At 38.9% G+C, this 15,845-nt stretch overlaps 1 protein-coding gene across 4 annotated transcripts in view; it reads right to left on the bottom strand.

Annotated features, from left to right (window-relative positions):
* Nucleotides 1-1,684: 1,684 nt before the first annotated feature.
* ATXN7 (ataxin 7) overlaps nucleotides 1,685-15,845 on the bottom strand; it is an 88,817-nt gene continuing 74,656 nt past the window's right edge. For all 4 annotated transcript variants that reach the window (XM_042015037.1, XM_042015026.1, XM_042015046.1 and 1 more), the window contains 8 exons: nucleotides 13,476-13,728; nucleotides 12,582-12,844; nucleotides 11,754-11,836; nucleotides 9,770-10,035; nucleotides 9,154-9,352; nucleotides 8,176-8,297; nucleotides 6,952-7,894; nucleotides 1,685-5,826 (listed from right to left, as the gene is read on the bottom strand). In XM_042015037.1, coding sequence (XP_041870971.1) covers nucleotides 5,809-5,826; nucleotides 6,952-7,894; nucleotides 8,176-8,297; nucleotides 9,154-9,352; nucleotides 9,770-10,035; nucleotides 11,754-11,836; nucleotides 12,582-12,844; nucleotides 13,476-13,728 — 2,147 coding nt within the window. In that variant the 3' untranslated portion in view covers nucleotides 1,685-5,808. The remainder of the gene's footprint in view (nucleotides 5,827-6,951; nucleotides 7,895-8,175; nucleotides 8,298-9,153; nucleotides 9,353-9,769; nucleotides 10,036-11,753; nucleotides 11,837-12,581; nucleotides 12,845-13,475; nucleotides 13,729-15,845) is intronic.

Here is a 15,845-nt window from a genome sequence, read left to right on the forward strand (position 1 = left end):
GGACAACTTCCGTAAAGGTTTTTGAGATTCCCCTGAAGTTTGTTGGGTCAGAAAAAACACAAGCATATGCCACTTTTCCATAACAAAGCTCCCATGCTGCTTGTTAGGAACAAATCCAGCAGCTAACACAGCTCTGAGCCAAAGCACTGAAAAAAGCATCCAGTCAAAATACGAAGTCCCATGGTGGATCCTACAAGCCACATTTTTGTGGCTTTGATACCAGCTTTGATACTAAATGGAAAGGGTGCTGACAAGATGTACAAACTACACAGGGAACCTCTGATCCTGGGGTTTCATCGCATGCACTGGCAGTCTCCTACATCACCAAGTAACTGTCCCAGATATAAACTGTCCTATGAGACAATCACAGATGGGAAGGAAACTGTTTTCCTCCCATTCAGGAACATCTGTGCTCACTGAGTTCTACTTCAGTACCTGGTCGGACAGCATTTTTCATCACTAACCCCTTTAGTGAACCAAGTCACCAGAAGAGAGAACCCATGGAGCAGCTTGGCTCTGCCCCAGGGTCTGGGCTCCCTGGCACTGCACTGCACCAAATGCAGCAAAGGAAGGGTAGAGGGAGGATGCTCCAATCCCACTGAGCTCCAAGATACCTCTGAGAACTCGGGGTTACACGGGGTGAATGCACCTTTTTTTCCCCTTTCTTCACCTTGCCAGTTTTACGGGACATTGAACCCTGTATTAGATGCAGTAAAATGCAGAGTTATTCCTTCACCGTTGAAGCACTCAGAGTCACAAACCTGCCTGAACATGATGCCAAGCACAGAGCTCTGCTCAGCTGCACGAACGCCCGACTCCCGTGTGCTCTGGGCTGTGGTCACTTGTACAGCTCAGCACAACCAGCTGAAGTGCCAGCAGCTCATGCAGAATGGTACAGGTGGTAGAAATGCTACTAGGAAGGAAAAGGATTTGCAAGAAGGCAAGACAAAAAAAGAAATAAAAATACTCAGTAATGCAAAAAGTAAATGTAAAACTACTAGAGGTGCTCATTATAAAAAGATGAAGCAGAACTTGCCTGTTGTCTGAACCCCTTTTATAGCTTGTAGCATTTATTCCAAACATTAAGAAAAACTTGTTATAAGAGGGGAAAAAACCCAAACCAAAGCAAAATAGAGACAGAATAAAGGAAGCTTTGCCACAGATGTCACTCTGAAGTCCTGTCCCACTAAGAGGAGTTTAACCGGTTTTACCAACCGCTCCGAAGTCGCCCACGACACGCGAGTCCTGAGTCACGTGCAGAGAAAAGCTCTGCAGTAGTGTTCAGCCTGGATCTTCAAACTGTGAAAACACAGAAGATACTTTTTTGGAAGGAAAAAAAAAAACCAGGAAACACAACAACTCAACAACCACACCTGGGGCTGTAACAGCTGCTGCTCATTATTGATTAGAAAATTATATTATAAAGTGTGAACCTTAAGTACCAGAAGGTCCTTTGCACACAAAAATGCTGCAGAGCCCACAGAGGCACTGCTCAAAACCAGGTACCAACCCCCTGTAGGAAGGGAAAGCTCTGATCCTACTGGGCTGATTCGTGATGCCAAGGGACAGTGACAGAATTTGACCACATCCAATTCTCTGAAATTAGTTCACATAGGCACTGATACAGATAATGTTTTCCTTTAATAGTGAAGGATTTTATAATGAAGCAGAAACATATAATATATTCCATGCAACCAACCTCATTTATTGAAAAGTCCTAACTTTATTGCCTTGTTTAGTAACATGTTTGTTCAACAAACTAATCTTTTTCATGAAGCAAAGCACAACTTTTTCTTATAAATAGTATAAATTATTTTATTTACAGAAACTTGTTACAAAACAAATAGACTATATATTTCTTTTTCTTTTAAATATCCAAAGTAATTTTTCTATCCCATGACATTTGTTCATGTACTATACAGCAGCCAACACAGAGTTCAGCTGATCAGATGCTCTTGATTATGTATACAAATTATCAAACTATTCACACATTTTACACAGGAGATTGCTTTTAGAACCAGGCTCAACACCGAGCAAGATGCTTCCAAGGCCTACATTCACATTGACATTATGTAGTGCTCATTTCAAAATTATCTTTAAAACGTAAAATATCTCACACAAAAGGTAAAAATTATTATTTTCTGCCGAACAGTGAAACATTTAAGAATCTTTCTAGGCCCAATTCCCTCCTCCAGGACAGAATGAGTAAAAGACGAGAGATTCCTTGGCAAGAGAACTTTTACAGGAAGACAACTGCCTTAGAAATGTCATTTGGAAATCACATCTTTATTTTTTTCATGGTTTTTAGAGGTACTTACTTGGGATTTTTTGTTTGTTTTGGAATACCAACAATTTTGAACATTTTCTAAATTATTTGATTAATGAATATTGCTCCCTCCCCTTCCCAAAATGAGACAGTTAAATAAACTGCTGGTTAAAACTATATTTCAAACCCTTGGCAGTATACTAAATATGAGTTATCAATGGGATTGTTCCAACACAAGGTATTCGAATTAAAAGATTATACAAAAGTTACCAGCATAATTTGCTTTCTTTTGTCAATCCATCTCATTATTATCAGAAAAATAGATGTACGTATGTGTGTATATATATACACACACATATCTATTATATATAGGTGGAAAAAGCAAGCTCCAAAATTTCAACTGAACATTCAAGTCTTTTAAGGAGAAGCTGTCTAAACAGTCCAAGCTTAGAACTAGTTATATCAGGCACTTTCAGTTTTTCCATTAGTTTTAAACCACATGAGACCCACACGGATGCACACGCGCGCACACACACACACACGAACACTAAAAAAAGAGAAGCAGTGTGTCACTTAACTAAATGGATCTTCTGGGAATCAGGCAACTGATAAGCAATGCCATATCAACCACGTGGGCTCTGGGCTCCTGAGGCAGGACCCGGCTGCAGGACCCAGGCGATCCTCGGCGTGGATCCACCCACTCCCAAGACAGGGCAAAGGGACACAGCTTTCACAAAACGGAGGCATCCCTTACATTGCAAAGTAGGCATGTTTACTATTGGCTTGGCAGTGAACCACTTCAAATTATAAAAAGGTATTTGCTTTTTTTTTTTAATTAATTAATAAATAAATACTAGATGATCTCAATTGTACCAAAACTGGATATAAGAAAAAAAGACCTGTGCAAAAATACATATTTAAATATGTACAATCAATTAACAAAATATGTCTTCTGAAATAGGGATACTTCAATATTTATAATAGAACAAGAAATTCCAAAATAAAGATACAAAAGTATGTTTTTTTTTCTTGTATAATTCTTTGTTCATCATTGCAGCAATTTTTTAGGTTAAGAAATCTGCAGGAGTCATAATGAGAAGTTGGAAAGACTATAAAAACTGTATCTCTTAAATTAATACCAAAATCTGTCTAGAAACAACCCAGCCACTGCAAATTCAATTTTGCAAGGAAAATTAATTTTAAGCTTCCTTAATTATTTACAGTAAGAACTATGTAACAATAAAAGCTTCAGGAACAATGTTCTGCTTATAACCAAATCTAAAACATAATTATTTAGAGCAGGTCTATAAGAGCAGACAGAATTTATGCTCGGACTCTTTGCACCCAGTGGCTCAAGCCCACACGGCGCAGGTGGCTGTACACACTGGCTCTGCAGGAGCAGCCATCAGGAATTCACTTTGTACACATCTGCATGCTACTGAAGGAGCGCAAATTTGCCATTTTGCTTTCAGATCAACAGAACCTTAAAAACCAGAGGAGAGTTCGATCACAAACTCGCCAGTGTCCAATCTTGCTGAATTTTTGTTTCCTTTACCTTTGTTTCTACCAAGAGTCAAATTGCACTTGTGACTGATGCTATCCTGAAGTGGAAGCTCTGCCCCTGGGACTTCATCAGAGCATGGATTTCTCTCCAAATGTGCAGGATTTAGTACACTTGGATTTATCTTTGTGGCGTTTCACTTTGGTTCCTTTTACGTTAAACCAATGCACAGTTCTAACAATCCTTTCAACAGGGCACCCTATTAAATATGAATCCTTTTGTTCCTGAAAAGTTGTCTATTTTTTTTTTTTAAAGTTTGCATAATAAGAGTCTCTAGTACATTGCTTTCTCAGTGTGATCTTTTGTATCAATTCAAAGCTAAAGTGTCTGCATAGAGGCTTCTTGTTGTTTTGCTGTATAACAATGATTTCATAGGAAGTTCAGGAGAAACTGAAAGCGTCGTTAGGTAAACAACTAAGCAACTGCTACTCAGAGTGGCTTTGGATTCCCTGATGTACTTACTACTTGCCACCAGAATGGGGAGAAGGCTGGGCTACATGAACAGCTGGACAGGCTCAGATTGTCTCTTCTCAGCAATAGCTGGTGCCCCTTTAAGGCAGAAAAAAAAAATCTTCTTGATTAGGATTTCATCTTCCTTTGCTTTGCCCCCTTAATAAAAGTTTAGTCAGTTTTGAGCCTTTACCTGATGTTTAAAAACTTAACAAAAACATCCAGATGAGTCAAACCATAATACAATGAGCCCTTTAGTGGAATTCATTTTTAAGGTGTTTGGAAGCAAGACAAAATGCCTCATAAAAATTGGCTGGATTATACAAAACTGTAAAACCCTCCATGCTCATAAGGCCTGGGTGGCCCTGGGATGACTGTGATGCACAAACCAGTGCTTCACAGTGAACTCTGCCATCAAATTGGCATTTATTCCAGAATTTGACTAAAAAAAAGGTCTTACTGAGTGGCAGAAGGAGTCACACATCAACAATTTCATTACACAAACAAGGCAGAAAGAAACTGACTTTTATGGTTGTTAGAAAATACTTAAATATTTTAAAAACTTAGTTTTAAAAGGGCTAATTTTATCAGCTGGAAGAGGAAGACAAATCCAGCCTAATTTCACCAATACAGTTATTTTTTAAAAAAAAACCAAAGGCCTGTGGTATACAGTAGAGGTCAATAAATATGTTCTTTGGGCATAGAGTGTTAGAGGTTATTTGCCTTTGTCTACTTGATATTTTTGGAATTTTTAAAGAACAAAATTAGCTTTTCTTCCACAATCAAATCTCATTCGTAAGAATAGAAAATAGGTTTTGTATCACACAAATATGACATTTTTATGCTTATTTCTGAGCAACGGCCTCAAACAAGTTTTTCTGGTTTTGTTGGGTTTGTTTTGTTTTAAAACTCCTGATAGCTTCTTATCCCAAATTACCTGCAAAAGGCTGGGCAAAACAGACTATTTTTTGAATTGTGCTGTACTTTATATTCCATTAAAGGAACATTGCTATAAAAACACTAAAGCCATTCCCTTCTTGAGGGCTTCTTTCCATTGTGCCTCACACATTTTTCCCCTTGTCACAGGGTCCTCTCCATTGAGGGTGTCTGTCTGGTTAGCTATCACCTACAAAAAGACACCATCAGTATAAAAATAAGTCCACAGTAATGTTTATTTCCCCCCAGAAAACATTCGTTTGCCCAGCCAAACTATGTCGAATAGTGGCAAGATGATGTAGTCCTGTAAGGAAAATCTCACAGATTTGTAGCAAACAGTCCAGACCACTGTTAACACTGATAAGAGCAATTATGTGGCTGAACTTCATCCAGTGTCCATTTCTAGTATATTCGCTGCTACAGACATGGCTTCAGGGAAATTCCTTGTTTAAGTGACAGTCCAGTAGATTTCCACACCTGAGGACCATGGGAAGTTGGGAAAACTCAAGGCATCTTGGAGTCCAGAAATCCAGATGGAGGTTTTGCTTGTAGTGAAAACTGTCCAGTTTGTTTCTCACCATGGTGCCTTCAGCTATCAGGGACGGGCCTTCGGCTTGGGGGCAAGAAAAGAGAGAAGGATCAGGGAGGCAGGCTGCCAGAGGCACTGAAATCAAACACATTTTGTGGCTAACAAGGGCATATTTGGGGGAAAATCTCAGGCACAAAGCAACCTTGACAACATGAGGTTGGCCTCTCTGAGGCTTGACAATCCTCAACTAAACCTCTTCAAAGTTATAATGGTTTCAGGCACGATTTCCTTCTTAATTCACTCAAATTATATTTCTCCTTTACTTATATTGCATAGTTGAAATAGTAATTATTAGGTAAGTCCAAAAATAAATTCAGCCATCTGAAGGCTTTTCTTGGTTAAGTAAACACACATAAAGGTAAAAATCTTCCTCTGCGGTTGAAACTGAAAATTAAGAAACCATTCTGAAAAAGCTCTTACTGACCTCCTGGCTCTCCAGCTACAGAAATTTCAGGTTTTTAGCAGCAGAGAAAAAAAGGTTTCTTGGATTTTTAATCCTGAACATACTACTTTTCCAGTGAGATTTGTTCAAAAAAAATCAAAACTCCAAACTAATTTTTAAAATTGGATCTTACGTATTTATGAGATCTGCTTCCTTTATAGCATAACTGTTTGCCTTACCAACTAAAAAGGTTTATTATCTGATTTATTATATTTAATCTTATTATTACTAAGAAGTTAGTCAATGACATCTTGGGATAAGAGGCTTATTTTATCACAGTTCTGTTATCAGCATCATTATGTTCCATTTTGTAGAATGTTTATTCCTGACACAAACAAGGAGTCAGGCTGAGGCACCCAGCTCAGCTCCACGGCAGGCTGGAAATTTCACTTTTAAAATTAAGGTTTAAAAATACAAGGAATGAATTTTATCTGAAAGCAATTCACAGGCAACAGCATCTAAGGAACTTAAAACATCCCATTTAAGGTTTCTTTCATAAAGTGTAGCTTTTTTATTTAGAACGTTTATAAAAGTCTTGCGTAAATGCACTCTAAGAACACTCAAAATGAGTAGTGGACAAAGAGAAGAGCTACCTTTTACTTGAGCAGGATCTGGAACTGACTACCTATTTAATACTTAAGAGAACACATGTACAAGCATGTGAGGAGGCATTTCATGCTGGCTTAGTTTGAGACAAGATTTCCTACCTGATGAAACAGAGAACTGTTCATCAGTCCTTGCGTCCCTGGGATTGCACCAGTATGTTTTGCATGAACATTGTTCACCGATGTCAATTTGGCAACTTTGTTTGATTTGCTGCTGCTGCTGTTGATGCTGCTTGAACCAGGTGAGCACTTTCTTTTCTTTCCTATTAATTTGTCAAGGGAAGTATGTGAATGTGAAAAACTACTGTGTGAATTTACAGTCAGCTCACTAGACTGATGAACAAATGGCCCTAAGGAGAGTGTGGAGTCGCTGCTGTTCATCATCACACTCATTCTCTTTATGGATTCTGCAGGGCTCCCGGTTGGAGGACCCCTCCCTGATTGGTCATGTTTGAGGCTAACAGAGTTAGCTTTGCTAGTCATACAGTTGAGGCCAACACTGTGGGACGAAGCTGTCACTGATGGATGATAGGAGGTCCCAGAGTTAACCACACAGTTTTTTCTAAAGGACTCTGTGGAATGAGAAGGTGCGAGCAGTGCGGAACTGTTTTTACGCTTCTTTCCTGAGCCGCTGCTGCTACTGACGCTGCCGGTGCTGTTACAGGTGCCACTGCCAGCAGGAGATTCCTTAGGTTTAAAAGATTTGCTGGATTTCATTTTCTGAGGTTTGCTGGGCATAGGTGAAGGTACAGAGGAAAGCACTGTAGGCATTGAAGGGGATGAAGACACTTGTCTTGATTGCATACTGCAGACAGGATCCACTGCACCCAAAGCAGCAGGACTGGCATTTAGTGTCGTCCCATGGGATGGTACCGATTTGTTGTTCAGAGACACACAGGAAGGAGAGACCAACGCTGGCGATGACATAACTGTGGTGGGTAAGAGGAACCCTGCTGCATTGACACCATGCTGAGAAGCAGGCATCGAGTTTGTCCGATGCGGGGCACGGATTGATGCTGTGTTACTAGACGCTGGAGGAATTTTCCTGCAGGTGAACAGAAAAACACAGATAAAGCCCCACATAGCCACCATTCTTCAGGCTAATATCCAGTCTAACAATGCTACCTTAAAATGATTGTATCTTGGGGTTAATTAATGCCTTCGCAAGATTTTATTAAACTGATAGTTAATTGTTGCAAAAAACGTAAAGAACAGACCATCAACCTTCAGTCTGAACACAAGATTATTGTTATTTAACTAGAATCACAGGTTCCATGTACTTCTACAAACACCAAGAAGAATAAGAACTCTTTCATTTCTACTCACTTCCACATCTGTGAATTAAGATGCTTCTCCAGCATGAAGTCAAGTGCACATCGAATATGGTTCCACCGCTTGTCAAACACGTAATAACCTCTTCCAATTTGCTGACTACCAAATGTGCAAAACTGAAAAGACATGATTTTTATTGGTGTTTTCTACTTTCAATGACAACTCTCTGAATAACAATTCGTTTATAATAAATATGATTTTAGATGTTTAAGTAGAGGATAAAAAAAATACAAATTAGAGTTTTTATGTCTATGGCCTAACAACTATTTTGAATTTTTCGCCTTGATATATTGAGATAATTTTCTTCTCTTCTGATATTCCCATATTTAATAGAAGAAGCCAAATTTGAATTCCTCTGATTGAACAGAGGAGGTTAGCGGTACGTCTTTTTATGTATAAACGTTACACAGACACACACATATTTATGTAACATCTATTTCTGAGAACCTACCAGCTATCTGCTAGAAGTCTGTTTTAAAAAAAAAGGGTATAATTTGACATCCAGGCTAGGCAATAAATTTGCCTTTAGTTAGACTAACTAACTTTTGTCAAGATTTAAATATTAAAATACCTTACTGCTACCTTTAATGTGACATTGGTAACTTGAGTAAAAAAATGTGTGCGGGTGTGGAGGGGGGAGTCCAATAAGAAAATCGCACCAAAAAGACACTGTTTACATGTCCTTATTCCAAAACCATAGCCCTTTAGAGCAGTTACCAATTTCATCTTTAGTATTCTGGCATTTTAGTTTCTTTTGGATTGAGGAAGTGAGCTATGAACACATTTTTTAAACATGTTTATTTTGCCACTAGTTAAACCTTCACTGCCTACTAGGCCACAAAATAATTTTCTCAAAATATAGCAAAAAAACCCGAAAGTCACATATTCCACAGAAAACCACCTGTAAAACCCCAAAGTAACTTGTTTACAATTAGAGCCAGGGAGAGACTGAGGTTAACTTTGAAAACATACAGCGGCTGGTTGAGGATGATGACCTGAATAATGACAATCCAGTTTTTCAACGGGCTCTTCTTTTTCATCACATTCTCCCTCATCACTGGATAACCGAGATGCTGGCTCAGCTGCAGGCAAGGGAGGGTGTGGGGACTCGTGGACAGAAGGAGACTCGCTGGGGGCATTTCCACTGTGCTGGGCTGGACAGCCTGGAGGCCTGGGCAAGGCAAGCAGTAACCAGGTGTTATTGAACCAAGTCCAGCTAAAAATTCCACCCTTTAAGTGCTTACTATTACTGAGAGAAAGAAATCTACATTAACAGATTCCTGGTGTGGTCCGTAGTATTGTAACCTGCCAAGGGAAAGCACAGGGTATGGTGGTACCCCTGGAAAAGCAGTATTGCCCAACTGTTGCTGAACTGCTTCCAGTGATGCAAGTCATCTTTTACTACTTCAACCACCAACCCCTCCTCGCCAGGAGTTACCCTCAGCAGGTAATTGCTAACTGCAGACAGGCAACAGGCCTGGGGCAAACACACTGCCCCATCCAACAGATCCGTATTGCTCCCTCAAAATCCACCTCATCAAGCTCCCAGTATTCATTTCATACCACTGCATCTGCAGATTTTCCTTACCTTGGAAGACTGGGGGGGTGAGGTTTGGGTTTATTAGGTAATAAAGGCTTTGATTCTGTAAGAGTAACTCCATGAGAATTTTGGTGCAGCTCCTGGGAAGTTTTAGTAGGTGAGGGATGTGGTTCCCTGAGAGGGGGCATCTGCTGATGATGATCCGAATGTCGAAGAAGTTCCTTTTCCCTGGTTTTGCTCTTGTGCTCAGCTAATAACACATCAAATCGTTTTCTTCGACCCTGTACAGCCCTCCGCTGGGTTAAGGAATGTGTCTGCAGAACCAGGAATAAATCATTAATCCCGGGCTATGACATTTGTGGAAGTCAAACACTCAAAACGCATGTCTAGAGCTCCAAAACAGAGAAAATCATCACAGTCCTGTTTTAGTAAACAAATGGAAATATGACTTAGAAAACAAACTTTAAAATTGCTTGGTGGATGATTATATCCTTGTCTGATACAGTGTAACAAAACCAGCAATTCGGTAAAAGGCTTCTTTCAAACTTCCTTTTAGAAACCAAACTGCCAAATTTTTAATATGGTTAAGACTAGAACCAAAAACCTTTTTTTACATTGATACTTCAATTGCCAACTCCTGCAAAACCAAAAAGAGAAAATATTTACTTTCACTTACAAAAATATTCAACAAAATAATGTTAAAATCAGACTTCTACTGGGAGACCTGAAAAATATTTATAAAAGTACTGTGCTGCCTTCTATATACTAATATATTCCTTGAAAACTAATGTAATCAAATAGATATTAAGGAATTCAAAACATCCAGCAGAACCCAGAGTCAGTCAGGACTCAAAATTCTTTAAGTGTCCTGAACACTACAGACAGTAAGACATGTATGCGTAAGAATGGCACCAATTCTAAGTAAGGTGAAGTAAATGGAAGCTGTTTTTCTGACTTGTTAAAGTCACACACAATACCTTTTTAATATCGCATAAAGGGCTTGATTTGGTTCCTTTTAGTAGGTAAAAATTTTTATCGCATAATTCAGGCACAAATAGCAATTCAAAAAAATATTTTATGAGTGGCATATTCTAAAGAATTGCTGAGAAATGTTCTTATTTTTTTCTTTTCCACTTTTGGTTTGCTATTTCTCTTGTAAAATCTTGCAGCTTTTCCCTCCTCTATTAGCAAAACAACTTCCTCCCCTCTGTAATTCCAAAAGGGCAATGTGTTCAAGTTCAATTCCTCTGGGTCATTAGTGCCAGCTTCATTTACCTTTGTTCTGTAGGTGGTTTATTTACCAGACGTTTCCCAAACGGAGGGTAAAGCTGCTCTGCAGGAAAGCAGCAAAATATTACACAAGTACAGGGGATCTGGATTCTTGGTTCCTTGGGACCAAGTGGCAGTCCTCTGTCCCCCAGGATTTTGGAGCCAGAGGATACATTTTGTCTGACTGAAAGTTTTTATGGATTGTTTAATTTAGAGTTTGACCTCTAGGCGTGCTCCATGGCTCTTTCAGGAGCTGGCTGTAGCAGTACATCCAGCAGCATTAACATTTACACAAATTCCTACCAAGCACCTGCTGCAGACTCTGCTGGGGGGAGAGGGGAGGGTGTGAGAGAGGAAGAGCTTGAATTATTTAAATCCTGCATAAGCAATATTTTCAATGCTTATGAGGAATTTTAAAATTCATAATTTACAACCTGAAGGTTACCCCCCAAAGAGAGGAACACACTGGTCCCCTGCTACCTACATGTGGAGTAACACAGTTGGTCGCATGTAAACATCCATGTTTAAAGGGTTTATACAAAAATACAATTCTCCAGGTTACTTTAAGGAATACTTTTTGAATAAATAATTAACCAAACTTCAAAAAAAATTTCTTCTTGGTTCTGAGCAACATGTTTTGAGAAGTACCATTTACAGTGGTAATTAACAACAGCAAAAATTTGCAGTTCTCCATTTTCTATCATATTCCTCAGGAATTTGAATAAAAACTTCACAAAATCTTATCCTGATTCAGATATCCTACCTTGCATGTTAAAGACCTAGTACAAGGTTTTCTGGTTTCCACATCAATGACACCACAGTATATATCAGGATCAAATTCTCTCTCTGTCAAAGACACACAGTATTGAAAAGTTATCAAAAGATATTTTGAAATACTAACATTTAGTTTCATTATAACAATTAACCATATTGGAAACTTTTCAAATATGACGCAGGCAAATGTACAAATAAAAATGCACAATTCAATTGTACAAATAAATTTTTCTACACTCTCAGCAAGCTTATGGTTTGCTGAGAGAGAGATCTCAAGTCTACAAACACCTGTAAGTGACCTCAAAGGAAGATTGGATGCTGCCTATTACGAGCAGAGATTACCACTATGGATTGTGACAAACAAATGGTGGGTTTTTGCTTGTTGGCTACGGTGTCAAGAACATTTCTACCATTCTACTAACACTCAAAATAATTGCGTTAAAAAGTGTGAAGAGTAGATTGGGTTTCCATTTTTGAGTTTATGAGGTGCTAGTTGTTCTGTTTTCTGTGTACATTTGGACCTTCCATATAGAAAGAAGGAAACTAAAATCTTTTCAGATAGTAGAAGAGTGTAATTTTAAAACTGTCAGAACTGACAGGCCATTGAGATCTGTGCAGGTTTCTGAAAGGAAAAGCCAATTTCAAGGTGTTTGCATCCTTAAAGTGTATGTCAAATTACAGGTTTCAATTATAATATTAAATGACTCTTACTACAAGTTACAGTATTACAGGAGTTTTAATTTACTTCTGGAACTTATTTCTATATATGTATTTCTACTAAAAGGAATATAGCTAATAATAATTAAAAAATAATTACCTGACAATCTTTTATGTAAAAATTTCCTATTATTCGTATTTTCTTCAGGTTTCTTTTCCAAAAATGGAGGCACAGAGAGAAGACCTTTACCATTCAGTATCTGTCCAGGGGAAGGCAAGGGTGGCTTTGGTATTGAGGGACAATTAAGGCCAGTCTTTATTGAGGAACTCACAGTAGTAGAACAAGTTGGACCAACAGCAGCTTTCAGTTGGGCACCATCTATCTTTGGATGAATCTTTTCCACTTTGACAGATGGAGTCATACTGTTATTTATGAAAAACAAAGAGAAAAAAATTGGAAAAAAAAAGTTAAAATATGTTATTATTCAACAATACTCTGTTCTATTCCCAATATAAATGTAGACCTCCCTCCTATTATCTTTTTAATTTTCACATTTTTTCCCCCATTTCCCTGACATTTCAGAGTGTCCAGGGACTTCGGAAACCATTATTTGCATTCCTGAACAGAGAATACCACTGCAAACTGTCCAAAGCAACTGCAATGGACCCATTATGTCCAGGGAGAAAAGCACGATTCTGTAGCAGTAAATTTTATCAGCAGTGCTGTTATCTCAGGAGCAGGTCAAAAAACACCTGAATCAGAGCTAAAACTCCCTTATGATCAAAGTATGCAGATTATATCAAAGAATTAGGAGCCTCTAGTAAAATGACCTTTATTCATGGTGATTTAAGATGCAGCTTTGCAATTGTTCTTCTTCAACACAGTTATGAGCATTAACTATAATCTTTGACTAGGCTGCAGGAAAAAACCTGGAGGAGTTTAAAATTATTATCTCTTAAACCAAAAACCCTCTGAAACGAAAGGAAGCTTTCTTGACACAGCAGTGTCTATGCAAGTAATGACATTTAATTCCCTATCAAAAGGCATACTCACATTTTGTCATGGGGAACTTTGCTGTGCTGTACCGAATGCATCAGCCTGTTGTTTCCGCTGATCTGCAGCTTGTCTTTGGGTGATTTCAACAACTTGGAATTTGATGATGATGCACTAGTACCTCCACTGGATGAGCGATTGCTCCCACTTCCACTGCTACCTTTGTTTTTTGAAGGGAAAGATGAAATGAGGGAAAATACTGAAGAGGCGGGAGGAGTTAAAGGCGGCTTGCTGGAGGAGCTGTGTCTTCTTTCTGAAAGAGTGAAAAGGGATTTTAAGCTCCCATATAGAAAGAATTCATAAATACTTCATGTTGTCATTTTCTCCATTAACATTTTTCCTTTACTGGCTTGGGAGGTCCCCTTCCACACACAGAGCATAGAGTAGTCAAGCCTCTCTGTAATCCACGAGGTTCCACTCAATGCTGGCTTCCATAGGATTACCAGGGTCTCTTTAAGCTTTGGGAGCTACATTTTGCAGCCACTAAACCTCAGTTCTCCCTCCACCTCAAACAATCAGCTCTGGACCTCAGACACACAAAGGCAAGAGACCCCTATCCTCAGGCCAGGCAAGCTTAATCGTATTCCCTTAAAGGATAAGAATTATCTGTAAGTATGTCTCCTAATCATCAAAATAATATTAAATCCAACATTTTCACTTTTACTTCATGACAAACTTTCGGTATGATCTATCAGACCTTCAGTATGGAACACCTCTGAGAACATCAGCTCAAATATTGACCTGCATTGGGTTTTTTGAGCATTGTTGCATTTTGTTTGGTTGGGTTTTTTCCCCTCTTGTTTATTTAGCAGCAACATCAAAAGCAGCAACAGATATTCTTCTACAAGAACCTGAGTTTTTGTAGAAGATTCCGTCACTGAACGTGTTATTTAATTAACACCAAACTATGAACACTTCTACGTTGCTAGCAGCATTTCAGGTAAAATAGTGTCTATTGTAAAGGCAGTTCTTTAGAACCATGAATTCTCAAAACATCTGGCAGCTTCCAGCTCTGCCTACATAGACACATTAATGGACCCTGTCCTCACTGATAGAATGGACACCTTTGATCCCTCAAGGATCTGTGTAACCAACAACTACTTAAGAGACACTTCCAGCAATCAAGTAAATGAAAACCACAGATCTAAGAGACACAAGGAAGAGGTCTGTCAGGGGAGTGGAAAGGCAGTGGTAACACCTCTTTTGCAGCCAAGTATTGCTAGAGGTGCCCAAATCCACCACTCATCAATCTCAGGATCACCTTACAGATTTTGACTTAAGTGAACTGTGGAAGCAGCAGGCTACTCATGAAGTTACAACTACAGTCAAGAGAGACAGCCAAGTCCAGTGCCACCTGTGCAGAAGGCTGTAACACTCCGGGAAATGTAAATTAGTACATCTGTGTTCTGCTTATATGACTTATTTCCCTTGATCTTGAATAGAGCAATGACATGTCACTCAAGTGATGGTCAGCCAGGACTCCCCTGGTAGCTGGAAGCCATTGAATAAGAGAGCACCAACCCTGCACCAGTGCCATGGGGCTCATCACCCCCAATGCAGCCCCTGCAAGCAGGACTGTGACAGAACAACAGCAACAACCAGGGGGAAAACTGAGCTGCTCCAGCAGTGCCAGAGGAAGACACAGGAGTCAGACATCTGGCAAGCCAGTTTTTGGTGGAGGTGGGGAAGTAGCACTTGAAATGTGTTCATTAGCTCAGAAAAATAAAAATAATGAATGAATATAGAGCTTAGACTAAGAAAAAAACTGAAAACCAACTCCTGTGTGTTTCTCTGTTTAACTGCAAAAATGGGTGCAAACTACCTAACAAACCTTCTGCAAAATTTTGCAAAATACTCATCACTTCTGAATAGGTAATTACCAAGAAGACAAGTGGAAAATGCCTGACAAAAATACCAAACAAATGCAGTAACTTATCACCCACCTCAAGGAACCACCTGCTTTAAAATTGTAGTATTTAAAATGATTAGTTATCAAAATCATCCACTTAGTTTTCTAGAACCAGCTGCCATTGAAGAGTCTATAAATGAAATACTTTAGCTTATTTTTGTTCTAGTAAATGCCTGTGCTTCTAATATGATGCAGTGCTTATTGCCAAATGGCTTTTTATAGCAATGGCAAGAATCCCTGAGCAGCTCTGTTAGGTTACTATTTGAGGGGCATTAGAGTTCAGTGATGTTACACCCTGTGAGACAATGAGAAATTTTGCTTGATACTCTTCCACGTTCTGTATATTTAGAAAATTCAAAATCCAAGTGCTTATCACAGTTACAAATAATCTCCAATAAATCAGTGGATGACTAATGCAATCCTTGGGAGTTTGTTATGATGACATTTGCTTTTTGAAGGAA

This window comes from Corvus kubaryi, unplaced genomic scaffold, assembly GCF_017639235.1.
Source record: "Corvus kubaryi isolate FWS band 111438036 unplaced genomic scaffold, C.kubaryi_AGA036_p1.0 136, whole genome shotgun sequence".
In the NCBI taxonomy this organism is placed as follows: Eukaryota; Metazoa; Chordata; class Aves; order Passeriformes; family Corvidae; genus Corvus; species Corvus kubaryi.